General features: G+C 47.3%; 1 protein-coding gene across 1 annotated transcript; it reads left to right on the top strand.

Moving 5' to 3' along the window:
- The first annotated feature begins 383 nt into the window (after positions 1 to 383).
- On the top strand, positions 384 to 24852 carry RUSC1 (RUN and SH3 domain containing 1). Its single transcript, XM_030187495.1, is given in 14 exon segments — positions 384 to 1554; positions 1557 to 1812; positions 1814 to 1875; positions 1878 to 2027; positions 8157 to 8602; positions 8604 to 8634; positions 11709 to 11810; positions 12824 to 12900; positions 12995 to 13169; positions 19432 to 19537; positions 19851 to 19897; positions 20507 to 21773; positions 23056 to 23172; positions 23299 to 24852. Coding segments are annotated over 14 exon segments (4176 nt in total). The 3' UTR covers positions 23468 to 24852.
- Positions 24853 to 26234: the final 1382 nt, after the last annotated feature.

The following is a 26234-nucleotide window of genomic DNA, read 5'->3' as shown; positions in this document are numbered from 1 at the left end:
GCAGAGGAACAAGCTGCCAGGGCACTGGAACACCAAATGCAAAGGAAACATCTGCATGCAACAGAATGTCTTCAATAAACCACAGGGAGTCTCTGAAAATTCAGTCCCAGTAAAACAAATCAATCAATACAACATTAATGGAAAAAAAGCAATCTGAGTTAGAATATCATGTGAAAATGGCCCACCATTAGCAGTGGAAAAACATCAGATGCAAATCAGTGAGGGGTCAGAAATATATTGGCTGCAGTTTGAGGATGACAAGCTGACTGAAATACCATCAATCCCGCATTTTGAGGAACGAGATCTCTCTAGAATATTCCCCCCCCCACACCTGAGACACTGTAATGAGACTGAGGAACAAAAGCAGGCAACCAACTGATACCATGCTGTCTCCAAAGAAAGGCATACTCTGTAACCTCAACCACATTCATCTTCAACATGTTTCTCTGGGGATCCACCTTGCCCTCCGACCAGAGGTTCAGGAGGGTCCTATCACCAGGGCTCCCAAGGATGTGGATGACCAGCCGATAGGCTGCAGAACCTGTCAAGAGATGGGCTCTGTTATCCTAGGAGTGGATGCCAATTCCAACAGCCCCTCCTTGCAGTGCAAGTGTTGCGAATCCCACCCACAGATGAAGTTGGGTCCTGTGAACAGTCAGCCCATTCTGCAGGAGATGCCCTATATTGCGACTAAAGATGCAGCTTCTCCATCTGACCCAGTCCTAAGCCCTAATTCAGTTTCCTCCTCCTCCTCCATCAGCAGCTGCTCCGATTTCACCTTGGATGACACACCAGTATCTATGTATTCCAATAAGTTCCCCCTCGATAGCTGCCAAACCTCCCAAGGCCAGCCTGAAATTGTTCCTCTGGAGGACAACAGTACTGATGCTTCCTTGCTTCTCGCCCAGCTGGTACCCATTAACCACTCATCTGATGTGGAATACTCTAATCATCTTCACCAAGATCTGTGCCAGTTTGGTACATTAGAACAGCAAGTCCAGAACAATCAGAAGAATCTCTACAACAGATCGCCTGAATTAAATCCTAAGACTTCACCAGTGCAGGAAGATGCTGCAGAAACATCAGGTGACCCAGTCACTCTTAGCAACTGGAAACAGCTGGACTCCAATTGTAATGCCCTACCTACCCAGGGAGTCCAATGCATGGCTCCTCTGGTTCCTGCAGTACCGGAACACTTGGGCCTCAATCAGAACAACACCATCCAGTCCAGTTCTACTTGTGCTTTCAAAGTTCTTCTTCCAGTTGATGGTGGAGCACCAGATCTCCTGAATAGTAAAGATGGGGTTGGAAGACCTCCCAATCCAGAAGACCTCAAACAATGGGGCTGTGGAGCCAGGAATGAAGGCTCAGAACCTTGGTTTGGACGTATAAATAATGAGCCAAGGACTAGTGACACCGACAAAAAAAATATCACTTCCTTCCATGAGCTAGCCCAGAAGAGGAAGAGGAGCACTGTGGGATCGATGCCACCGCAATCCAAGAAAGACAGGAATGACTGGTTAATTGTCTTCTCCCCTGACAATGAACTGCCCCCTGCAATCAGTTTGCCATCTCCAGTTGGTGCCAGCAATCCCAGGAACTGCAGTCCCAGCAGGCATTAAGCCAGAGGGAAGTCACCACATTTAAGGAGCTCAAATACAGACAAAGTATGAGTAAGAATGCTAGCTTACAGAGCAAATTCAAGCCAGAAGACGACCATTGGCAGAGCCATGCACAGCAGCCAGGTGTGACAGATGCACAAGCTGACTACAAGCTGAGAAACCCTCTGAATGAGGCTCCACAATTGCCTACTGATTGGAAAATGCACCAAGAAGAAAATGTCCAGGCCAGGTCTACAGCCCATTGCTGAAGGCCTATGGGGGAAGCAGATGAGCTGGTGCCCTCTGGAGGGACCCTCTGGATGAAACAGAAACCTGAGTCAGCACCAGGCTGGAAGTCTGTGGTACCCATTGCTGCTCCCTGGATGCGAGGAAAAGCTGATGGAGGAGACAGGCACGGTAAGGAAGGTAAGAAATTCTATGCATCACAGCCCTCCTCTCTCTGGGTGCGTCCATTCTGTTCTCCTTTCTCATTAAATTATTGTACAGAGGGTTTCTCTCTTATGACACTGGTTTTATTATGACTTACTCTAAGCCAGTTGGAAAAGCATGAGCTCAAATGAAAGAGCATGAGATGGGGGATGTGATCTGATCAAAAGGAAAATTCTTTTTATAGTCATGTGTGTAGAGGTTCTGATGGCAAATTAGCTAATTAGGATCGTACATTTGATGTTTAGTCCTGGAGGACCCAACGGAGGGTGAAAAAAAGAAAGAAACACAGAAAGCAATCTGGGGCACATGGACAAACTGTAAAAATTGGGAAACTTGGGTGAAATGAGCTTGGGTAAAGTGCTGCAGCAGAGCTAACACCCTTCACATTGAAGATGAGCCTCTGAGATAAGGACATTTGAGGTTAATTTCCCTGCATAGCACCATGCATAGTGGTCTGATCCATCCGAGTTTGTTCCAGGCCCCATGCCAACGGCACGTAGACATACGACCTAAAGCTGAGGGTCATAAGTCACCTGTAGCCTTTTACTGCTTAGGTCATAAGGAAATAGAATTTGGACTTAGGTTTAGCATTCTAAGCTCTCTGGGGACCAAAACATTCATGAGAGGCAAAGGAACAGCTTGTGCTGGGGAACCGAGAGCCATAGAGACAACAGAAGCAGTGGGAGCAGCGAAAACCAGGTACCTGGCACCAGGGAGGGCAGACAGCCAGGCAGGGCAAAGCATCCAGGCAGGAGTCCTGAATCAAGCTTTTACAGGGTCAACCTTTGATTATTTTTCAACTCTCCAGAACCCAAGGGCAGAGCCCTGACATAGATGGGTTGATGCCATATCAGTACAGGAGATCTCACTAGGGTACAAGAAGAAGCCAGGTGGCAGCTGGTACCTGCCTCAAAGCATAGGACCTCACTCTACAGTGGGGATCTGCTAAATCTAGAGTCCTTTACATAAGGTCTATTAAATTGTTAGCCAGGATACAATGAAATTCAACCTGTGAGAGGTGTTATATAGACAAAAATAAGTTGTTATATCACCCATCCAAGAGGGGGTTGCATGTATATTTGTGAAACATCCTCATTGGTGATCCTGTGACCTCATCTGTCACCCACAAGATCCGAGTCCCATTCTAAGTCCTGGCTCAGCAGCCTTAGGACCCCAAGGGATCTGTTACCTATTCACTTTTCCAAGTCAGGGTGAATTACATATTCAGGGGCAATTAAGTGGTAGGCAGTTGCCTACAAGGGCTTATACACCCAGGTTTATATAAGAAATAGAGAGTTAAGTGACTTGCCTCAGGTCACAAGGAGCATCAGAGGGGTTGAAGGGGGGCAGACTCAAGAAAAATGTCAGGAAGTATTTTTACGGAGAGAGTAGTGGATGCTTGGAATGCCCTCCCGCGGGAGGTGGTGGAAATGAAAATGGTAACGGAATTCAAACATGCGTGGGATAAGCATAAAGGAATCCTGTGCCGAAGGAATGGAATCCTCAGGAGCTTAGTCAAGATCGGGAGGCGGGGCTGGTGGTTGGGAGGCGGGGGATAGTGCTGGGCAGACTTATACGGTCTGTGCCAGAGCGGTGGTTGGGAGGAGGGCTGGTGGTTGGGAGGCGGGGATAGTGCTGGGCAGACTTATACGGTCTGTGCCAGAGCCGGTGGTGGGAAGCGGGACTGGTGGTTGGGAGGCGGGGATAGTGCTGGACAGACTTGTACGGTCTGTGCCAGAGCGGTGGTTGGGAGGTGAGGATAGTGCGGGCAGACTTATACGGTCTGTGCCAGAGCCGGTGGTTGGGAGGAGGGGCTGGTGGTTGGGAGGCGGGGATAGTGCTGGACAGACTTGTACGGTCTGTGCCAGAGCCGGTGGTTGGGAGGAGGTTGGTGGTTGGAGGCGGGGATAGTGCTGGGCAGACTTATATGGTCTGAGCCCTGAAGAGCACAGGTACAAATCAAAGTAGGGTATACACAAAAAGCAGCAAATATGAGTTTATCTTGTTGGGCAGACTGGATGGACCGTGCAGGTCTTTTTCTGCCGTCATCTACTATGTTACTATGTTAAACCCTGGGTTTCCTGGTTCTCAGGCTGCTGCTCTAACCACTGGGCTTCTCCTCCCCAGCTTAAACAGAACTTATGATCAGAGTTCAGGAGAAGAATTTAATGGGAGGCTGTGGCTGGGGAGCGTCATGTGAGAAAAGAAGGCTCTGGATCTCAATCCTGCTGGTGGCTTTAGAATGTCATTGATTGACTTTCCAGGATTCAGTAACGACAGTGAACAAGATGACAAAGAACATGAGTCATTCTGATCTGCTCAATTTACAGGAAATGGGCAAAAAAAAAAACAACAACAAAAAAACGACCCCACCCTAAATTAAACAGCGTCTGCGTAGGTGCCAAAGCATCACATATACCATTCTCACAATTCTATCTTTATACTGTGTAGATGCTGGGGGAAGAGAAGGCTGAATGTGTAAATAGGAGACAAAGCTGGAGAATAAGGACTCATAGAAGGTGGGAAGGAAGAACACTGACCCCCTAAATTAACACACCCCAACGTCCCTCTCCCATCCACCCATTGCTTGTTCTCCGTGCATATCTACACCTGCCCTGTTATCCCTGGTCCTGCGGATGTCCTCTTGATTCTAGCTTTTTCCCAAATGTTTGAGGACTTTCAGACACAGGAGAAAAGAGGGAAGTACGAGACACACGGAATAAGGCTTGCAGCTCAGGGCAGGTACCAAAGGTAAGGCAGAGGTAGGCAAACATTTTATTTTAGGTAATGGAACGATGTATGCTCATTTACCTGGCATGGCAGAGATGCCCAAAATAGAGAGAGGAGAATTGCTGGACATGGATGGATGGAGGGGGCAGGGGAGAGAGGAAATTTGCTGGATATGGATGGATGGAGGAGATGGCAGGGGAGAATGGAAAGTTGCTGACATGGATGGATGAATGGGAGCAGGGGAGAGAGGAATTTTGCTGGATATGGGTGGATGGAGAGGGCAGTGGACATGGTGAGTTAAAAAAATATCAAATGGAAGAAGACACTGGGACCAAAGCGAATAGGAAAAACTAAATGCTCAGACAACAAAGGTAGAAAAAACTATTTTATTCAGAATGTATTAACTGGAATATGTCAGCTTTTGGAAATTTGCATCTGTGATATTTTGCATGTAAGTTTCAATTTTTCTAATATTGCTGCATGTCGAGTCTAAGTTCTTGAGGTAACTTTCCAGTTCAGTATTTTGCCTTCATATTTTTTTATTTCTAGTTCCTTGTGTCATATCTGTTGTCATGTGTTTTTCATGTGTGATCAAGGTGCAGTATTCTACTAGTGTGTAGTATTTGCAGCCCTTTTTTTTTTTTTTTTTTTCATGAGGTAGTGTATTGGTGTTTTAGAGCCCGGTGTAATTACAGTGCTCCCTTTCCACGCATAAGGTTGTAGCTCGTCCTGTCCTTGGAATTACTGCTGTTATGGTTTGGTAAGGTTATGAGTGGGTTTTTGCACAAGTTTGTGTATAGTGTTTTACAGTGGAGAGATTGTGTGTTGGCCTTACTGAGGTGGCACCAAACATCAGAAAGGGTGTAGAGCCTAAATCACGACACACTACCTCTTGAAGGATCTACATATAGAGCTTATGCATTTCTAAGGTCTACACTGGTATGGTATGGGAAAGGGGGTTGGGGAAATACTACTGGAGAGGAAGAGGGAGTGCTGGGTAAAGAGGAAAGAAGGAAGGAAGGGAGAAAGAGCTGGCTTGATATCTCATACATATTCATTATGGTTATTCCCAAAAAAAGCCAGCTCTTTCTCCCTTCCTTCCTCCATATTAGCATATTCATTTGCATATATATATATATATACTAGTAAATAAGGCCCGTTTCTGACACAAATGAAACGGGCGCTAGCAAGGTTTTCCTCGGAGTGTGTATTTTGAGAGAGTGTGAGTGACTGTGTGAGAGAGAGAGAGAGAGTGAATGTGCGAGTGTGTGTGTGTGATAGAGAGAGAGTGAGTCTGGGTGCGAGTGTGTCTGTGAGAGAGAGAGAGTGTGTGTGTGTGTGAGAATGAGAGTGTGTGTGTGTGTGTTTGAATGAGAGTGTGTGCGAGTGCGTATGTGAGACACAGTGACTGTGAGAGAGTGTGTTTCACACAGATACACTGTGTGTGAGAGTGTGTGTGAGACAGTGTGAGAGAGTATGTGTGCGATACACAGACTCTCTGTGAGACCGAGAGAGTGTATGAGACCGAGAGTGTGTGAGAGTGTCTGTGTGACATATAGAGAGTGAATGTTATACAGTAGTGTGAGAGACTGTGTGAGAGTGAGAGAGAGAAAGACACTGACTGTATGAGAGTGTGTGTGTGACAGAGATACCTCCCCCCTCCCTCTGTGGTCTCAGGACCCCCTTCCCCCTCTGGTCTGAGGACCCCCTCCCCCCTCTGGTCTCAGGATTCCCTCCCCCCCTCTGAGATCTGAGGACCCGTTCCCCTCCCCTCCCCTGTGGTCTCAGGACCCCCTGGCTCTCCCCCCTTCTGCGTGATTGGCAGCACTGTGCGAATGTGTGTGTGTGACAGAGAGAGAGTGAGACTGGGTGCGAGTGTGTCTGTGAGAGAGAGAGAGTGTGTGATTGTCCTCTCTCCCCTGCCCCCTTCCAGCCACCCAGCGATTTTCCTCTCTCCCCCTGGCCCCCCTCCAGTCACCCAGCTATTCTCCTGTATCCCCTGCCCCCCCTCGAGCCATGCAGCGATTCTCCTCTCTCCCCTGCCCCACCTCCAGCCACCCAGCGATTCTGCTCTCTCCCCTGCGATTCTCTTCTGTCCCCTGCCCCCCCTCCAGCCAACCAGTGATTGTCCTGTGTCCCCAGATTAGCTCCGTCGAAGCGGTGGCCTTATTGAAAGCCCTGTCCGTCCACGGAGTCAGCTTCAGAATGTTGGAGGTGAGTTTGTTCCCTCAGTCCTGCGTTCTGATTACCCACCCTCGACGTCATCACGTTTTGACGCGAGGGCGGGGCAGAGAGAGATGTGACAGACTTATGAATGTTACGAACCCTTCACTGAAGCCACAGAGTCAGCTTCAGAATGTTGGAGGTGCTTTTTATTATAGTAGATATATATATATATATATATATGCAAATGAATATGCTAATATGCCCCACCCCATCCTTTGCCCCCCCCAAATGAAAGTCAAACTACACCCATGCCTCTATCATATCTCCCCTCAGCCGTCTTTTCTCCAAGTTGTAGAGCCTTAGCTGCTTTAGCCTTTCCTCATAGGGAAGTCGTCCCATCCCCTTTATCATTTTCGTCGCCCTTCTCTGTACCTTTTCTAATTCCACTGTTTTTTGCGATGCGGTGACCAGAATTGAACACAATATTCAAGGTGCGGTCACACCATGGAACAATACAAAGGCATTATAACATCCTCATTTTTGTTTTCCTTTCCTAATAATACCTAACTGAGGACTCTGAGGTGAATATGCAGCAGATAGGGGTCAAAAGTGAGGGCTGAGAGGAGGAGGGAAGAGGAAAAGGAGAGAGAGAGAGAGGATTGCCGATACTTATATAAACCGGTAACTCCTCATATTCACTCTACAGAGTCCTCATTCAGTACAGGGGGTCAAGAAATTTGATTTCATCACACTGCTTAACTAACCAGGGTTGCAAGGGGTACACTGATCCAGCACCCCTCCCCAATACATTCAGGGGCTTAACGGCCTGCATCTGTCAGTGCAGGAAAGGAGGAGTTGGAGAGGAGGGCACAGGGTGGAGGGACACTGAGAAAAAAGTGTAAAACTGAAGCCCAGACTTGGCATCACTGAAACTGGAGCATGTCATCGCCTGCCGGTCTTGTGTTTCCAGCACTAACTCTTCTCTCCCATCTTTCTCCCCCTTTTTTCACCTTGCTCAATTCCCCCTTTTCCCCCTCCTCTCCCTCCATGCCTGGCTCATTTGCTCTTTCCCCCCCAAACCTGAACTGTTCCCTCTGCTTTCCATCTGCCCTTTCTCGTCTCACCTCCTCTTATATTTTCCTGCAATTTTCTCTCTCAATGGCTCTGTTTCCTGCGATTTTACATGATGCCTCTCTGCTTCTCCTTCAGCTGCAAACGCTTCTCTCTCTTCACAGCACCTGAATCCCCAGAGGTTGTCCTTCACTCCTCTGCTCCTCCATCTCTCTGCAGACGGAAAGCCCGCTATCTCTCACAGGCCAGCTGTGGCTTTCCTTGAGGCCTCTTCCCGTGAGAAAGCACAGAGTCCAAGGAGAGGCCCTGACTGGCCTTCCACTCCTGATGAGCTGCTACCAGCCCGGCTCTCACCCGTTGGAGCCTACTCCCCACCTCATCGGGGGCTCTTACCGCTAATAAGAAGCCCAGACCTATCCGTATTGCTTTCCCCACTCTTCCCACGCTACCGACCTCCCACTGCTGCCTCCCTGCCAGCCTCCCCGCCCTGGCTGCTGCCTGCGCTTTCTCCCACTCCACAGGTTTCCAGAGCTCAGCTGGGTCCTGCATCTGAGTTGCCCCGAAGAGAGCTGAGCAGTGGGGCCCCCCCAGGAGAGAGCCAGCCCTGATGCCCCACGTAAGCCACTAAAAATGCTGTATCCTTCACAATCCCAGAGAAACACAGATACCAAAAACAGATACAATCCAGTGACACTCTCACTCTCCTAGAGATACAGATACCACACCCAGCCATGCTCCCTCACTCTCCTAGAGATACAGATTCCACACACAACCATGCTCCCCTCACACTCCTAGAGATACAGATACCACAGCCATGCTCCATAACTCTCCTAGAGATAGATACCACAAACAGCCAAGTTCCCTCACTCTCCTAGAGATAGATACCACAGCCACGCTCCATAACTCTCCTAGAGATAGATACCACAAACAGCCACATTCCCTCACTCTCCTAGAGATACAGATACCACGCACAGCCATGCTCCCTCACACACTTAGAAATACATAGATATCACACACAGCAACATTCTCTGACATACCTACAGATACACAGATACCACACAGAGTCACAATCCTAGCGATACACAGATACAACTCAGCTACTCAACCCAGTACACTCCCTTACATTCCCAGAAATACATAGATATCACAATGCCATACTTTCTCACACCCTAAAAACTTACAAATGCTAACTTGAAGACACAAAAAGACTCATGGAAATGTACAAATGCTATATTGTCAGAACTATTTTGTCAGCATAGTTGTGCAAGCTATAATGTAGAGAAGAGCATTGCTGCCTTGTGAATCCCAGGTACAGGTTCTAATCCTGGCAGTGTACTACACAGCACTGCAGAATACTGACTCACATCTCTGCTTCTCAGGGGAGATACTGATTTATCTCAGGGTGATCTAAGGAGAGCAGAATAGTGTGATAAATTGCTGGATAAGTGCTCTGATAAATCAGAGAAAATGCAAGACCTACAACTCACTGAATGCACTGGGGTAAAAAAACAAAAGAAACACAAGAACTACAATTCCCTGCATGCACTTTGGTGAAAGCAGAGAAAATGCAAGAACTACAACTCCCTGAATGCACTGGGGTAGAAAGCAAGAACTACAGCTCCCTGCATGCACTAGGGGATAAAACCCAAAAGAACTAAGACTCCCTGCATGCACTGGAGTAAAAGCAGAGAAAACACAAGAACTACAACTCCCTGTATGCACTGGGGTAAAATCAGAGAAAGAAGACCTACAACTCACTGCATGCACTGGGGTAAAAAAACAAAAGAAACAAGAACTACAATTCCCTGCATGCACTTTGGTGAAAGCAGAAAAAATGCAAGAACTACAACTCCCTCCATGCAATGGGATAATAGCACAGAAAATGCAAGAACTATAACTTCCTTCATTTTCTCTGTTTTCTACCCCAGTGCATGCAGGGAGTTGTAGTTCTTGCATTTTCTCTACTTCAACTTCCTGCATGCACTGGGGTAGAAAGCAAGAACTACAGCTCCCTGCATGCACTTGGGGATAAAACCCAAAAGAACTAAGACTCCCTGCATGCACTGGAGTAAAAGCAGAGAAAACACAAGAACTACAACTCCCTGTACGCACTGGGGTAAAATCAGAGAAAAAACAAGACCTACAACTCCCTGCATGCACTGAGATAAAAGCAGAGAAAAAGCAGGAATGACAGTTCCTGGCATGCACTGTGATAAAAAAACAGAGAAACCTCAACAACTACAACTCCCTGCATGCACTGGGGTAAAAAGCAAGAACTACAACTCCCTGCATGCACTGGGGCAAAATCAGAGACGAAGCAAGAACTACTGCTTTCTGCATGTTCTGGGGTGAAAACACAAGTAATTCCCTACATGCACTGGGGTAAGAGCAGAAAAAAACATAACAACTCTGAAAGCAGTGAGGTAAAAGTAGAGAAAACGCAAGAACTACAACTCCCTGCATGCAGTGGGGTAATAAACAAGCACTTCAACTTTGGGTATGCACTGGGGTAAAAAGCAGAGACAAAGCAAGAACTACAACTCCCTGCATGCATTGAGATAAAAGCTGCGAAAATGCAAGAACTACAACTCCCTGCAATGCATGCACTGGGGGTGGGGGTTAAAGAAGAGAAACTGTGAGAACTACAACTCCCTGCATGCACTAGGGTAACATCAGGCCTGATTGAGCCTGTGCTTCCGGCTCCCTGTCTGTCTCGCCCTCAAGGCTGCTCCCCACCTGACCCTGTGCTGCTGTTACCTGCCCTGGGGCTGAGTAGTAGGTGAGTTGTGGGTAAGAGGGGTCAGTTTTCTCACCCTGGGCATAGATCTGTTCCTGGCTTGGGGTTCACTCCAGCTTCCTCTTTGCACTGAATCCTGGCCCCTGTAGTTCTGCTAATTCTCAACTCCTCTGGCAGCTGGAAAGGCGGATTTCCAAAGTAGCTGAGAAGCTGCCAGTTTACAGGGAGCATTTTTCAATAGCAGTTTCAATTACTTTAACTTCTGGCAGAAGGAGGGGTGGGGAGGGGGAGAGAGAGAGAGAGAGAGAGAGAGACTGCTCAAAAGCCCCTCCCACAATGTACGATCCTCTGTTTTTATTATGTTAAAGCTTTTCCCCTTTTATAAGTTATAAAGTAACAAATGTTCGGATACTGATACTGCTGTGGACTTATGTGACTGACTGGAACAGGTTTAACTTGAACCTAAAATTCGATCCACCCAGTGTCTCGTAGTGCAGGAAATGTGGGATTTAGGATCCCTACTTCAGTTTATCAGCTCCCTGAGGTTGTGGGTCTCCTCAATACTGCAGACAGGGAAGGGGTGAGAGGGGTGGGATTAAAGTAGGAGCCAAAATCTAGGCTGTTGTAAGGATTTGGCTACCCGCCTAGGGTGATTTTTGGAACCTACTTGCTGTGAGATCAGAACCTTCTCCACCAGTAAATAGGAAGGAACCACTTTCGGGGTGGAACTAGATATTAATTATTGGGCTCCAAATTGATATACCCTTTGATATAAGGGTAGGGATTGGGAAGGTCTTCGGTTCCAATGCACCCACCCACCCCCAGCACATTAGGGAAATGTATATTCTCCGATAAAAGTGGCAAGATGCGGTCTTCCTGATTAGGATAAAAATCTGACACTCTACCCACCCTCATTAGTCTGCAGAAGGCTCACCTGTTTTTCTCCTTTGCAGCCAGACGCAGCATCTCTTTACCTGGATCCCTGGGAACACATCCACGGTGGATGGCAGACAGAGATGGAGGGACTACACAGGTGCTGCTAGATCACAAGAAAGGTACAATACTACAGGGAGGATCATGGGATGGATAGAGGAATCTATTCTTCTTAAAAGAAGCAGAGAGAGTAGTAGGACAAACAGAGAGCAGGGACATGATGGCAGTTAAGAACCTGCAGGGCCAGTCAAACCCGGTAAGCGGCGCAGGGGGTCAAGGGCGCCGCTGCAGCGCTGCGCCGCCCTTGGTGCTTTAAATCTTTAATTTACCTCCATTCCAGCAGCCGCATCATTTGAAAGCCCTGCCCCGTCTCTAGCCTTCCCTCCCTTCATGAGTTCGTTCCGCAGTCACGCCTTCTGACGTCATTTCCTCGAGGGCGGGACTGCAGAACGAATTCACGAAGGGAGAGAAGGCTAGAGACGGGGCAAGGCTTTCAAATGATGAGGCTGCTGGAACGGAGGTAAATTAAAGATTTAAAGCACCAAGGGCGGCGGGGGTGATTCGGGCGAAGGAGAATCGCTGGACAGGGGCAGGGTGGGAGAAGAGAGAAAGAAGATGCTGGGGGGGGGGGGGGGGGGGCGCACGGGTGCCAGAGGGGGGGGGGGGGCGCACGGGCGCCAACTCATCGTCTGCAGGGGGAGCCAGAGACCCTAGGATCGGCCCTGAGAACCTGTGAGACAAGATGGGGGTTCTGCCTGTATGTCAGATCCACTTTGGTTTACTGGTCAAACATCACTTAGTTACTGTGGAGTGGAAGTGCAGAATGAAGCTCAGGATGTGGCAACCCACAGGCAAAAAAGTTTGCATCATGATATCTCTGGGAACTCTTGATGCTGTAGTAACTATGGCTTTTCTCTGTTACTGCAGAGCAGAAAAGCATTTTTCTGGCAATGTGCTCACCGGCTACAGAGAGGCCAGGAGGGGAGTAGGGGGGGCCACACAAGAGAGTGGGTGACCTCTGTCTTCATTGGTGATGAGGATTAGATCAGTCATAATGACTCTGTCAAACTTTCTGCGTTTTTGAACACAGTGTTGAAGGCGGAGAACCAGATTGTGCTTTTTCCTCCCTCAACAGGTCTCCTAATTGCAGTCAGCTTCTCTGTGGACAGAATTATCTCTCATTTCAGCACTACCCGCAACCTTGTACAGAAGGTAGGAGGTCAGGGATGGAACTCATGGCAAAGGGATTTGCTGCATTTCACTATAAAGATGTACACAAACCCCCATCCCTCCTTGCCCCCTGCAGGCTCAGCTGGGCGACAGCAGACTGACCCCAGAAGTTGGCCACCTTTTACTGAACACCCTCTGCCCAGCGCTTTATGCTCTGGTGGCAGATGGGCTGAAGCCCTTCCAGAGCGATGTGATTGTGGGGCGAAGGAGGACGTCCCCATGGAGTGTGGTGGAGGCTTCTGTTAAGCCAGGTAAGTTATGGCCATGGATGGCGGGGGCAAAATTCCCAAGGACCAGCCTCCAAGGGGGCCCGGCACCAGGGTCTGTGTATCTTGTGCTCCTGTGTGTCAGGACCTGGGCAATTGCATTAATGCAATAACCCAGGACCTGGCACACAGGAGCAGGAGAGTGACAGACTGAGGGAGGAGAAGACGCAAGAAGGTAAGGTGGGTGGGGGGCAGTGGCTGCCACAGTGGGGTGGGGTGGGGCAGCAGCTTTGGTGGCCCTGTCCTAGGCCTGGCTGTCTCTCGGCAGTCCTGGTTATAGCTTGTGTCTAAGAACCAGTTGTGTGGAGAATTTATGGGACGAGCAGTGCCTTCTGGGTAACTTGCCCCCCTCCTGACAGACATACGAAACACTTTTAACCCAATAACAGAGGAGGGCCTTGACAAAATCCGAAGAGACCTTCAACCAACTACTTGCTCCCTTGACCCTTGCCCATCAAAGATAGTGTAGCGGGCAAGCAGAGGCTCACAGATGGTGCCACAAAAATCATTAACTCCTCTTTTTCTAATGAGCAACTACCAAAAGCATTAAAAAGGGCAGAGGTGTGTCCTCTGCTAAAGAACAAGAACCTTGACCAGGACAAACCTGAAAACTAACAGCCAGTATCCAACATACCAATTTTAGGAACTTAATTGGTGATCAACTTAATGAATGGTTAGAAGACAGAAACCGGCTAGATCCAGGTCAATTGGGATTCAGACCCGGTTATGGAACAGAAACAGTCTTTGTATCCCCTACTAGATCGTCACAGAAACCGACACAGGACATTTGCCTCGTGTTAGTACTGCTAGATTTCTCAGCAGCTTTTGACACTGTGGATCATGATATCTTGCTAGCACGACTGACAGAAACAGGTATCAATGGAACAGCACTTGTGTAGTTCAGATCCTATCCACAGTGTTTGGCAGTACCTCATCGCTACCATGGGCGCTGATCTGTGGGGTACCACAAAGACAGATAGTCACCTGTTCTGGTCCCTAACACAAGTGGGCACATATCTGACATCAAAATCTCTTTTGGGAAATACTAACTCCTCCTCAAATCACAAGTGAGGAACCTTGGAATACACTTAAGCTGATCCCCCAAATTCAAGCAACATCATTTGCGACAACTATGTTGCCTCTCTCTTTACATCGAGAAGGCAAGTCTTGTGCATGCCATAATAACATCAAGACTGGATTATTGTAAATGCACTCTACACTGGTCAGACTCCAAAGGGTTTCAACCATCTCCAGTTCATTCAGAATATATAGTAACATAACATAGTAGATGACAGCAGATAAAGATCTGTATGGTCCATCCAGTCTGCCCAACAAGATAAACTCATTACACATGGTGTGTGATACTTCCTGCGTATACCTGACCTTGATTTGTCCTTGCCATTTTCAGGGCACAGACCATAGAAGTCTGCGCAGCTCTGGCTTTGCTTCCCAATTACAGGTGTTGCCACCCAATCTTCGCTAAGCTTCTGTGGATCCATTCCTTCTAAACAGGATTCCTTTATGTTTATCCCATGCGTATGTGAATTCCATTACCGCTTTCATCTCCACCACCTCTCGCGGGAAGGCATTCCATGTATCCACCACCCTCTCCATGAAAAAATACTTCCTGATATTATTCCTGAGTCGGCCTCCTTTCAACTTCAATTCATGCCCTCTAGTTCTACCACCTTCCCGTTCTGGAAAAGGTTTGTTTGCAGATGAATACCTTTCAAATATTTGAACATTCGTATCATATAACCCATGCTTCTCCTTTACTCCAGGGTATACATGTTTAGGTCATCAAGTCTGTCCTCATAAATCTTGCAACGCAAACCCTAGCTTTTCTTTGCACCGCTTCAAGTATTTTTACATCCTTAGCAAGATATGGGCCTTCAAAACTGAACACAATACTCCAAGTGGGACCTCACTAACAACTTGTAGAGGGGCATCAACACCTCCTTTTTTCTACTGGTCATACCCTTCTCTGTGCAGCCTGGCATCCTTTTGGCCGTAGCCACCACCTTGTTGCATTGTTTCTTCACCTTCAGATCTTTGGACACCATCACCCCAAGGTCCCTCTCCTAAGTTGAGCTTACCAATCTCTTCCCTCCTACCTTGTACCTCTCTTTTGTTTTTTTTTTGCCCAGAATGCTGCAGCAAGACTAATAGAAGGTTGTAAGCAACATGACCACATCACACCATTTTTGCAAAACCTTCACTGGCTACCAGTACAACACAGGGACAAATTTAAAACTCCCAAGGAGTATCCCTAACCAAACCCTCTCCAAAAGACATTACACAATGTGATACCCACAAGCGAGCCTTCTCCAGAGTAGCCCCCACACTCTGGAATGCACTGCCTGAAAGGCTCCACTTAACACAAGACCACCTCTACTTCAGGAAGCAGGTGAAAGCTTGGCTCTTCAACCAGGCCTTCAATGGAAGAAGTCCCTAACTTGCTAGTTACACACATACAAGGATATGTTTATCCACTCCTACCTTAGCTAAGATAATGTTCAAGCACCTTTCTGATTACATGTGCAACTTTCTTTAAATTAGAGTAAGAAAATGAGAAAGGGGAGTAAGAAAATGAGAAGACTATTTTACTTATCTATATGACCCATCTTTGCTTACACCCTATGCTGTCCATTAAAATGTTTTATTACATATTGTGTTGACATTGTAATGTAGCATACTATGCCATACTTTGTATTGTTTTAATATTTTTACTGCTGTAATTGTCTATTGCTTATGTTTGACTTATTCTTGCTGTACACCGCCTTGAGATGACAGTCTCTACTACTCGGAAAGAAGTAGAGAGAGAGGGAGGGAGGGAGTGACGCTGGATCTGGTGCTCACAAATGGGGATAGTGTGTCAAATGTCAAAGAGTGGGTGCCCACCTGGGCAGCAGTGACCATCAACGGTTTGGTTTGATATGATGGCTGAAGTGGAGGTTGGCCACTCAAAACTCAAAGTCCTGGATTTCAAGCGTTATGAATTTAGTAAAATGGGGGAATACCTGAGGAAGGAGCTGATGGGCTAGGAGGACGAACGAGAGGTGGAAGGACAGTGGTCCAGGCTGAAAGAAGCTATAAATAGGGCCACAAACCTTTATGTAAAGTGAGTACATAAAAGCAAGAGAAAAAGGAAACCTATATGGTTCTCCAAGCAAGTGACTGAAAAAATAAAGGCCAAAGAGTTGGCGTTCCTGAAATACAGAAAAACTCAAGAAGAGGAACACGGGGAGGAATACCGGATAAAACTGAAAGACGCAAAGAGAGAGATACGTCTGGCAAAAGCGCGAGCGGAAGAACAAATGGCTAGAAAGGTAAGGAGAGGTGACAAAAATTTCTTCAAGTATATTAGTGAAAGGAGAAAGACTAAAAAGGGAATTGTAAGACTGAAAGATGCTGCGAACCGCTATGTACAAAATGATGAAGAAAAAGCAAATTTGCTAAACAGATACTTTTGTTCTGTTTTCACAGAAGAAAATCCTGGAGAAGGATCACAATGGACTGACAAAAGTACATATGAAAATGGAGTGGACATAGCACCGTTCACGGAAGAGAGTGTGTATGAACAACTTCAAAATCTAAACATGAACAAAGCCGTGGGACCGGACGGGATCCACCCCAGGATATTGAAGGAGCTCAGAGAGGTTCTGGCGGGTCCTATTAAAGATTTGTTTAATAAATCTTTAGAGACAGGAGAGGTTCCGTGGGAATGGAGAATGGCGGATGTGGTCCCTCTTCACAAAAGTGGTGATAGGGAAGAAGCTGGAAACTACAGGCTGGTAAGCCTCACTTCGGTTATTGAAAAAGTAATGGAAGCGATGTTGAATGAAAGGCTGGTGAATTTCCTGGAAACCAATAAGTTGCAAGATCCGCGACAACATGGTTTTACCAAAGGGAAATCGTGCCAAACGAATCTTATTGAATTCTTTGATTGGGTGACCGGACAACTGAATCAAGGACGTGCTATGGACGTAATCTACTTAGATTTTAGCAAAGCTTTTGACACGGTTCCCCACAGGAGGCTCTTGAATAAACTAGACAGGCTGAAGATAGGACCCAAAGTGGTGAACTGGATTAGGAACTGGTTGATGGACAGATGCCAGAGGGTGGTGGTAAATGGAATTCGCTCGGATGAGGGAAAGGTGCGTAGTGGAGTGCCTCAGGGATCGGTGCTGGGCCTGATTTTGTTCAATATATTTGGGAGTGACATTGCCGAATGGTTAGAAGATAAAGTTTGCCTTTTTGCGGATGATATTAAAATTTGTAACAGAGTGGACATCCGGGAGGGAGTGGAAAATATGAAAAAGGATCTGCGTAAGCTAGAAGAATGGTCTAAGGTTTGGCAATTAAAATTCAATGCGAAGAAATGCAAAGTGATGCACTTAGGGAGTAGAAATCCACGGGAGATGTATGTGTTAAGCGGTGAGAGTCTGATATGTTCGGACGGGGAGAGGGATCTTGGGGTCATAGTATCTGAGGATCTGAAGGCGACGAAACAGTGTGACAGGGCGGTGGCCATAGCTAGAAGGTTGCTAGGCTGAATAGACAGAGGTGTGACCAGCAGAAGAAAAGAGGTTTTAATGCCCCTGTATAAGTTGTTGGTGAGGCCCCACCTGGAGTATTGTGTTCAGTTTTGGAGGCTGTATCTTGCTAAGGATGTAAAAAGAATAGAAGCGGTGCAAAGAAAAGCTATGAGAATGGTATGGGATTTGCGTTACAAGACGTATGAGGAGAAACTTGCGGACCTGAACATGTATATTCTGGAGGAAAGGAGAAACAGGGGTGATATGATATAGACGTTCAAATATTTGAAAGGTTTAAATCCGCAAATGAACCTTTTCCGGAGATGGGAAGGCAGTAGAACGAGAGGACATGAAATGAGATTGAAGGGGGGCAGACTCAGGAAAAATGTCAGGAAGTATTTTTTCACGGAGAGTGGTGGATGCTTGGAATGCCCTCCCACGGGTTGTGGTGGAGAAGAAAACGGTAACGGAATTCAAACATGCGTGGGATAAACATAAAGGAATCCTGTTCAGAAGGAAGGGATCCTCAGAAGCTTAGCCGAGATTGGGTGGCAGAGCCGGTGGGGGGAGACGGGGCTGGTGGTTGGGAGGCGGGGCTAGTGCTGGGCAGACTTATACAGTCCATGCCCTGACAATGGCAGATACAAATCAAGGTAAGGTATACACATATGAGTTTATCTTGTTGGGCAGACTGGATGGACCGTGCAGGTCTTTTTCTGCTGTCATCTACTATGATACTTTGTTGAGTGAATTCCTTCAAAAAGGCGGTAAATAAATCCTAATAAATAAAATTCTAATAAATAATTAGTGGAAGTTTTTCTCTGCGCTGGCCTCTAGGCTCTAACATAACAAGGTGGGGGGGGGGGGGGTGGAGGTGGTAAGGGCAATCTACCTTGGGTGCAGGCAGCAAAGGGAATGCACAGAGCAGTCGCTCGGCTGTTGGCTCTGCCGGTTCCCTGCCCCCTCTGACATTACTTCCTATTCTGGGGCAGGGGAGCGGCAGAGCCGACAGCCGAGAGACTGCTCTGTGCATCCCTAGGTGGTGAGGATGATGCACTTTGGGGGGTGGTGGGTGATGCACTTCAGAAGGGAGGTTGGGTGATTGAGGGGGGGGACGATGACGACATAGTGGCAACTCGCCCCAGGTGGCAGCCAACCTAGGTACGCCACTGCCTCAAGGTTCTCTGCGCTGCCCTGAGGCCACACAGTGAAAGATGTCTGTCTGTCGAATTCCACCTTTCTTGCCAGATCTCCAGATCTGGGGAGTGTCATTTGTGTGCATTCCCTAACTACAAATTCCTTCCTGATCCCAAGAAAGCAATCAGCTCCAAAGCATGGAAAATGCATTTGAGAGGAAACATTCCAGTTGGTGGCAGTTCTCTAACAGATCCTTCTTTTGGCCTGGATAAAGCATTTCCTCCAAGTGTAACCTTAATGCATTCCTTCCCCTGTCCCTGGCTCCCACCCTCATGCAATTTACAGTTCCTCTGATGCTAGGTTTTTCCCTATCCCTTCTGCACTATGACTCTCAACCAGGAGTCTCCACTGGGATTAGATTCACCTATTAACAAGTTGAAGTTGCCCCAACAAAGCCAGGAAGAAGTTCTCCTTCCACCCACCGCTGTTCTAGGTTTTTCTAGTGCAATGCCTGCATTATTTGTACTCTAGAAGTCATTAAACTGTTGTCTTTCCACCTCCTGTTGTTCTAGGTTTGTCTACACGATGCCTGCATTACTTGTACTCCAGAATCTGCAACCTGCCCCAGCTCAGCAACAGTAAGAAGAAATTCAGTGCTTTCCTGTTTGGCCTTTTGAAGTAAGTGGTGATGGGAGGGTGATAACTTATCTGATGGACTCTGTAACATAAGGGCAGTATTCTCAAGGGAAAAGGCCCAAGGAGCCCAGAAGGTTCTGGCTCTCTCATAGCTGAAGAAGCCACCTGAAGAACAAGCCTGGGGGGTTGGGAGAGGGCTGCATATGGCTGTGGTGATCCATAAACCAAACTGGATTAGCGTGAGGTGCATGGGAATACTGGGGTGATCAAGATCAGATAGGGAGTTTTGCTGTGTTCTGGAGGGAATCAATCTTGGCTGGTCCTTTACAATTTCTGTTTTCTCTCTCGGCTTTAGTATCAAGCAGCTGGAGTTCTGGATTTCACATCTGCAGAAGCAGTCAGGTAACACACATAATATTCCACCCAGGGTAGTTCAAGGCAGTTTGCTCTCGAGCTGAGTGATGAGGTGGTGATCTAGTGTACAGGTTGAGAGGGTCTCCTCCAAGCTCCGGTTGGGCAGCAGCACAAGCTATACACCCAAACTCACACACTGCCCCACCCCAGAGCACAGACGACACATAAGTTGCACAAATTACATTATGCAACGTCCCCTGAGAATTCTACGCAGTGCCCAAAGTCAGAAGAGGCAGGACAAATTCCTGGATGTAGAAAATATCCAGAATTCCACCAGTGTGGCGATTTGTTAAAAGAATGCTTCATTAAACAGGGTTTGGTATTTCACACCCCTTGGACTAACAAAGGTAACCTGCATCCCAGTGCTGAATTTCTGACTGAGATATAAGGGAACATAACTATAGATTAAAAAGTCATAGAACAGAGTTTAAACAACATACAACATCTTATTGAAAGCCAGTGAAGCTTTCTCAGGAGCAGAAAAGAGGACACGATAAATTAGGCACGCTGCAATGTTCTGTACTGTTTGAAGTTGATCTCCATGTGCGTCTGATGACGTCTTTGCCCTCTGACTGGCTTTTTTTCTCTGCTCTACAGGTCTGCTTTCTGTGCTGTACACACCAGATGCTTTCTTAGCGCTGAGGGGAGCTACTTTTCAGCACCTCTTTGAAGAGCTGCTTCTTCTCCTCCAGCCCCTCTCTGTCTTCTCCTTCCATCTGGACCTGCTGTTTGAACATCATCATTTGCAAGTTGACGGTGGGCATCTGTCCTGCGCCTTGGGCACCTTGCCCTGCCATGTGCAGTTGCCTCTTCTCATCGATGGGCTCAGCAGAGACAGAAATTGGGGCCAGCAGGAGGAGAAAGGCTTCCAGACTACCATCAAAGACCAGAGCGCTGAGGCAGGCAGCAGCCAGGAATTCAGGACTGTTAACAATGAGGAAACTGGGGGAGCAGCCCTAGTCTGTGAAGAAAAGCCGAATGAGCCACCTGAGTATCCACCACCAGTGGCCCAGCGATTGCCTGAGCAGCAGCACAGTGTCTCACTGCAGCAGACCTTCAGGCAGGTCCTGCAGTGGGGTGATAAGCTTACATATGCTGTGGCAGGGACTGAAGAGCATCCAGATGGGCCAGCAGCCACCCCAAATAGGCTGAAATGCTCAGTGACACAGCAGAACAGGGGACTGGGCCATGCCAATGGGCCCATGAACTGGTGGGGACAGCTGACCCAGGCATCCCGGATCTACACATCTTCCAACAAGGAGAACTTCTCTCTGAGCAGGTGGACAAAACTACCCAGAGCTGTTATGACCACCACGAAGCGCAGCAAAGAACCATTGGAGGAGAGAGGAGCAGGAGAAGCACAAAGCAGAGAGCTGGAACCAGGAGAAGGTATTCCTGAGAGATGTGCAGGCCTACTCACTAAGAGTCAGCAAGGAGAAAAAGCCAGTCAGCAAGACCAATGCATTCATCAGCTCACAAGTGATTCAGGAGCATCTGGACACATGGATCCCTCCATGAACTCTATCACTAATGGAACCCAAAAGTTACACAGAGAAGGGAGCCAAGAGACCAATGCCGAGAAGTTATTCCATAAAGGGAGCCACAGGACTGAAGTCCAGAAATTACATGATGAAGGGAGCCACGGGATCGACGTTCATAAACTACAGAGTGAAGGAAGCCTCGGGATCGATGTTCAGAAGTTACACAGTGAAGGGAGTGATATGACTGATAAGGAGATCGATAGAAGAGACTGCAGCCCTGGAGAAGCTGACTGTCCTAGTGGTGGGAAAGGGCTTTGGTTCGGGCGTCTCTTTGGAGCCCAAGGATCCTCTACAGATTCAGAGACAAATGCAGTGAAAGGCAGGTAAGAGGTCTCTCTCTCCTAGGCCATGGACATCCAGTTACAAAATGCACAGAACATAGAGCATGGCTAAGTCTGTGTTAGGAGATAATGTCTGTCTTTTACTGCCTCTTGCTCTCTGGAGAGGGACAAGTCAAAGCTCACCAGGGTGGAATGGGGAATGACGACACCCAGCTTTATCTCTCCACACCTGACATCACTGCGGAAACCCAGGCCAAAGTAACGGCCTGCTTATCCGACATTGCTGCCTGGATGTCCAACCGCCACCTGAAACTGAACATGGCCAAGACCGAACTTCTTGTCTTCCCACCCAAACCCACTTCTCCTCTACCTCCTCTCTCTATTTCGGTTGATAACACCCTCATCGTCCCTGTCTCATCTGCCCGCAACCTCGGTGTCATCTTCGACTCCTCCCTCTCCTTCTCTGCGCATATCCAGCAAATAGCCAAGACCTGTCACTTCTTCCTCTATAACATTAGCAAAATCCACCCTTTCCTCTCTGAGCACACCACCCGAACTCTCATCCACTCTCTCGTTACCTCTCGCCTTGACTACTGCAACCTACTCCTCACTGGTCTCCCACTTAGCCACCTATCTCCCCTTCAGTCCGTTCAGAACTCTGCTGCACGTCTCATCTTCTGCCTGAACCGATACACTCATACCACCCCTCTCCTCAAGTCAGTTCATTGGCTTCCGATCAGGTACCGCATTCAATTCAAGCTTCTGCTATTAACCTACAAATGTACTCGATCTGCAGCCTCTCCTTACCTCTCAACCCTCATCTCCCCTTACGTTCCTACCCGTAACCTCCGCTCTCAAGACAAATCCCTCCTTTCAGTACCCTTCTCCACCACCGCCAACTCCAGGCTCCGCCCTTTCTGCTTTGCCTCACCCCACGCGTGGAACAAACTCCCTGAGCCCATACGCCAGGCCCCCTCCCTGCCCATCTTCAAATCCCTGCTTAAAGCCCACCTCTTCAATGTCGCCTTCGGCACCTAACCTCTACACCTCTACCCAGGAAATCTTGACTGCCCCAACTTGACATTTCGTTCTTTAGATTGTAAGCTCCTTTGAGCAGGGACCGTCCTTCTTTGTGTATTTTGTACAGCGCTGCGTAACCCTAGTAGCGCTCTAGAAATGTTAAGTAGTAGTAGTAGTAAGGTCTATTTTGAATGAAAGGCACATTATAAGCCCAAATGTTACCAGAAATGATCTGTTTCTGTCTTGCAGCAGGTAAGGGAAAGGAGGTCTGTCTGTCTCTGAATTCTGTCATCTGTCTCTGTAGGAGACCCTCCAGGTGGCTGGCTCCCAGTTTGAATATCCTTGATTTAGTCAGGAAGAGTCCTTCCCCCCAGAAGACTCCACAGTGTCCTCCCCCAGAGGATGGTCTGAAGCCACAAAGGTAAATTACACAGCAAGTAATGTCTGTCTCTCCCTACAGGGCCCCAGCGTGCTGTATGTCAGCGCCCGGAGGTGTCTCTTTCCCCTGTGTGACAGTAAGTGATGTGACCTTTCTCTTTCCTCACAGGGCAGTGAGAGCACTATGTGACCATGCTGATGCTGAGCCGTCTCACTTGAGTTTTCGGAAGGGTGATATCTTACAAGTTGTCTCTACTGTGGATGAGGACTGGATGTGCTGTGATAATGGCAGCAGCAAAGGGCTTGTTCCTGTGGGCTACACCTCCCTGATCTTATGACTCAGGAGCAATAAACCACAGTGATTTTCTGTGCACGACTGGTGTGATTCTCCGAAGTAGGCAGTTTTTACCTTCCGCCTTTCTAGAAAAGTGTGAAGGATCATCAGCCCAAGAGAAGTATTACCATGAGCAGGAGAAATGGTCTTTGATAGTGTGACAACAGCTGGTTGTGTCTCCTGAGAACCAGCAGTGTGGTCTTTCTCGCAACAGTGCCATCCTGTGCAACACTCCTTGTAGGGAGCACTTTCAAAAAAAATCCCAATTTTTCCTTAAAATCTATCACAAAGAGACACTGTGTGGAAATTAGAACAATATTTGTTTAAAAATGTGTGTGTAATGGGCAAGGGAGTCAAATGGCACAGTCCCTGGGCAGGAGAGCTTACACTCCAAATTATCATCACTGCAAAGTGAAGTCCCAGATAAGGTAAATTCACACAGATGCTGGTGGGGTGGAGGTACGATTGGAACTCACAGGCTTTGAATGTCCCTTAGCCCTCACTCTAGCACTGGACCTTATGTCCACATTGTAGATGTGTACGGTGAGGGCTCCACCTTTACCACAAACCACTGAATGAAAAGCTACTGCAGATAAACTGTAGGACCATGTACCATGTTATATCACAGGCTTCACAGTCTCTGACAGTGTCAATCCCTTCATTGACGACAGCCACTGACTCCAGTTCAGTTACTAAAATCTCAGTCTATGCCCAGAATAAATTCTAAAGAACAGGAGGTTTGGGGTTGCCCCACTTCACCATTATGATTTCTTGTGGTTTGGGTCACACTGAATCTCTTTCACATCTTCTTTTTCTTCCTGGCTTCCAGAGCATTGAGCTTCCCTTTTATCTAGCCCATGTAGCAGCTCTAAGCTCTCTTAAACTTAAGCTGGCATTATTTAAACACAGAGGGGTCGGTATTCCAAAGGGTTTAAGTGGGCAGTTGGTACTGCTGAATATCTCTGCTAGGTTAGGGTGGAATTGGTGGTGATATTCAGTCCGCTAACTGGCTAAGTAATCCATAAAGTTAGGACAGCAAAAAGGCTGTCCTAATTTTAGGTGCTGAGTTAATCAGACACCGGTCTGAATAATGGCCAGTGCTTGGTTAAGGGTCAGGTCAGTGCACGTCAGGATATTCAATGCCAGGCATCATGAATGCCCCAGCAAAGGCTTATAAGCTGCTTACCGCTGCGAGCTGAATAGCGACTGGACAGTTATTACAGGTATCCTGGGGGAATCGAGGTGTCCTGGCTTAGATTCTCCTTAATCTTCAGCGCCTGTCCAGATTGAGTCTATGGAAAGAACAGAGCATTTAAAGATACAAATCATAGTAAACTTATCACGTTCACAAATGACATGAAATAAAGGATTAAAAGCTATGGAAATTGAGCTGGAGTGTATTTATTGGGGTGGGGGGGGGGGGGGGGGGAAGAGCCTTTGGCACTAACGGGACAGGCAGGTCAAAAAGTGTGGTGTGGGGTGAATAGGGTTTCTTTGAGGGCAAGGAAACCTCTGCTGTACCTTTTTTTTCTGGTGTGACCCTGTTATAAATTACTGAGCAGTACCCCACCCCCTGGCTGCATTAGCAGACATTCTGAATGCTTGGATGGTGCTGCATAAATAGCAAGAAAATACCACCATAATTGGGGTGGGGAGAGACACCTGGTAGACTGTAACTGGTTTATTGAGGCAGTAGCTTTTGTAGGTAAGAGTCTAAGAGGGGTGGAGGGTACTGACTACTTTGTAATATTTTGTTTCATTGGCTACTGTTGTAGGATACTGGGTTTGATGGACCTTGGTCTGACCCAGTCTGGTGAGTCTTCTGTTTTCCTTGCTTCATGTCTTTGAAAGCCACTGATTTCACCATTTAACACCCCCCCACCCCTACCCTCAGATCCCTGGTCCAACCTGGGCTCAGCTCTCCTTACCTCCTCTAGAAAGGGTGAAGGGGGTACATGAAGGCCCCAAGAGGACTGATAGTGGTAGCAGCAGCAGCAGATTGGGGGAGGATGGCACAATATAAAAAATGATGGGTACCAAATAAACATTTTGTTTAGTTTTTCTTTGTTTTGGAAATGCTGTTGATGTCATTTCAGATCCATCACCGGCCAGATTGGGTGAAGACGGTTCTCAAAAAGAACTCTAAAATTTACCCTCTGGATAGACCCCACACATCAAAAGGAGGCCAAATCAATTCCACGTCTTAAATGCAGGTGGCAGGTGCAAGGAGAATGGGAAAGCAAAGTTTTACCACCTGTAACAAGTGTTCATTTATGTAAACTTTCCTTTTTATTGACAAAAATCAAACCAAGTTACAACAACGAGATGCAATAATTTTGTTGGAACAATCAACTCTCTTCACAAAGATCCCAATTCACACATCATGACATTTTGATCCATTACAATGCAATTAACCCCCTCCTCCAGGACTACCCAAAGTCCAGTAAAGAAAATAAAGAACACAGGCTCTACTGGTAATTCAAAAGTCTACTTCTTGCTCTGGGAGTAAGTGTGTCCCAAAAAGGTTCCCAAATTCATTGAAACTTAACGACCCTCAGAGAGGTTATATCTGAGATTCCATAAATCATTTGATTATGTCATATTACAGATGTGAGACACTCCTGGGAAATTTACAACACAAATACTGTTTTCTTAGCCATTAGGATGGCTCTACCCAAGAATTCCTTTAAGCCCCTAGGGAGCAGAGAAGGAATTCCATATTTTGCAAACAACAAGTCTGGCTGTAGTGCAATCCATCGCTTCCATTGCCA

Source organism: Microcaecilia unicolor, chromosome 14 (assembly GCF_901765095.1).
Source record: "Microcaecilia unicolor chromosome 14, aMicUni1.1, whole genome shotgun sequence".
Classification (NCBI taxonomy): Eukaryota; Metazoa; Chordata; class Amphibia; order Gymnophiona; family Siphonopidae; genus Microcaecilia; species Microcaecilia unicolor.
The sequence above is the reverse complement of the archived record's forward strand: the minus strand, read 5'-3'. Positions and strand labels throughout refer to the sequence as shown.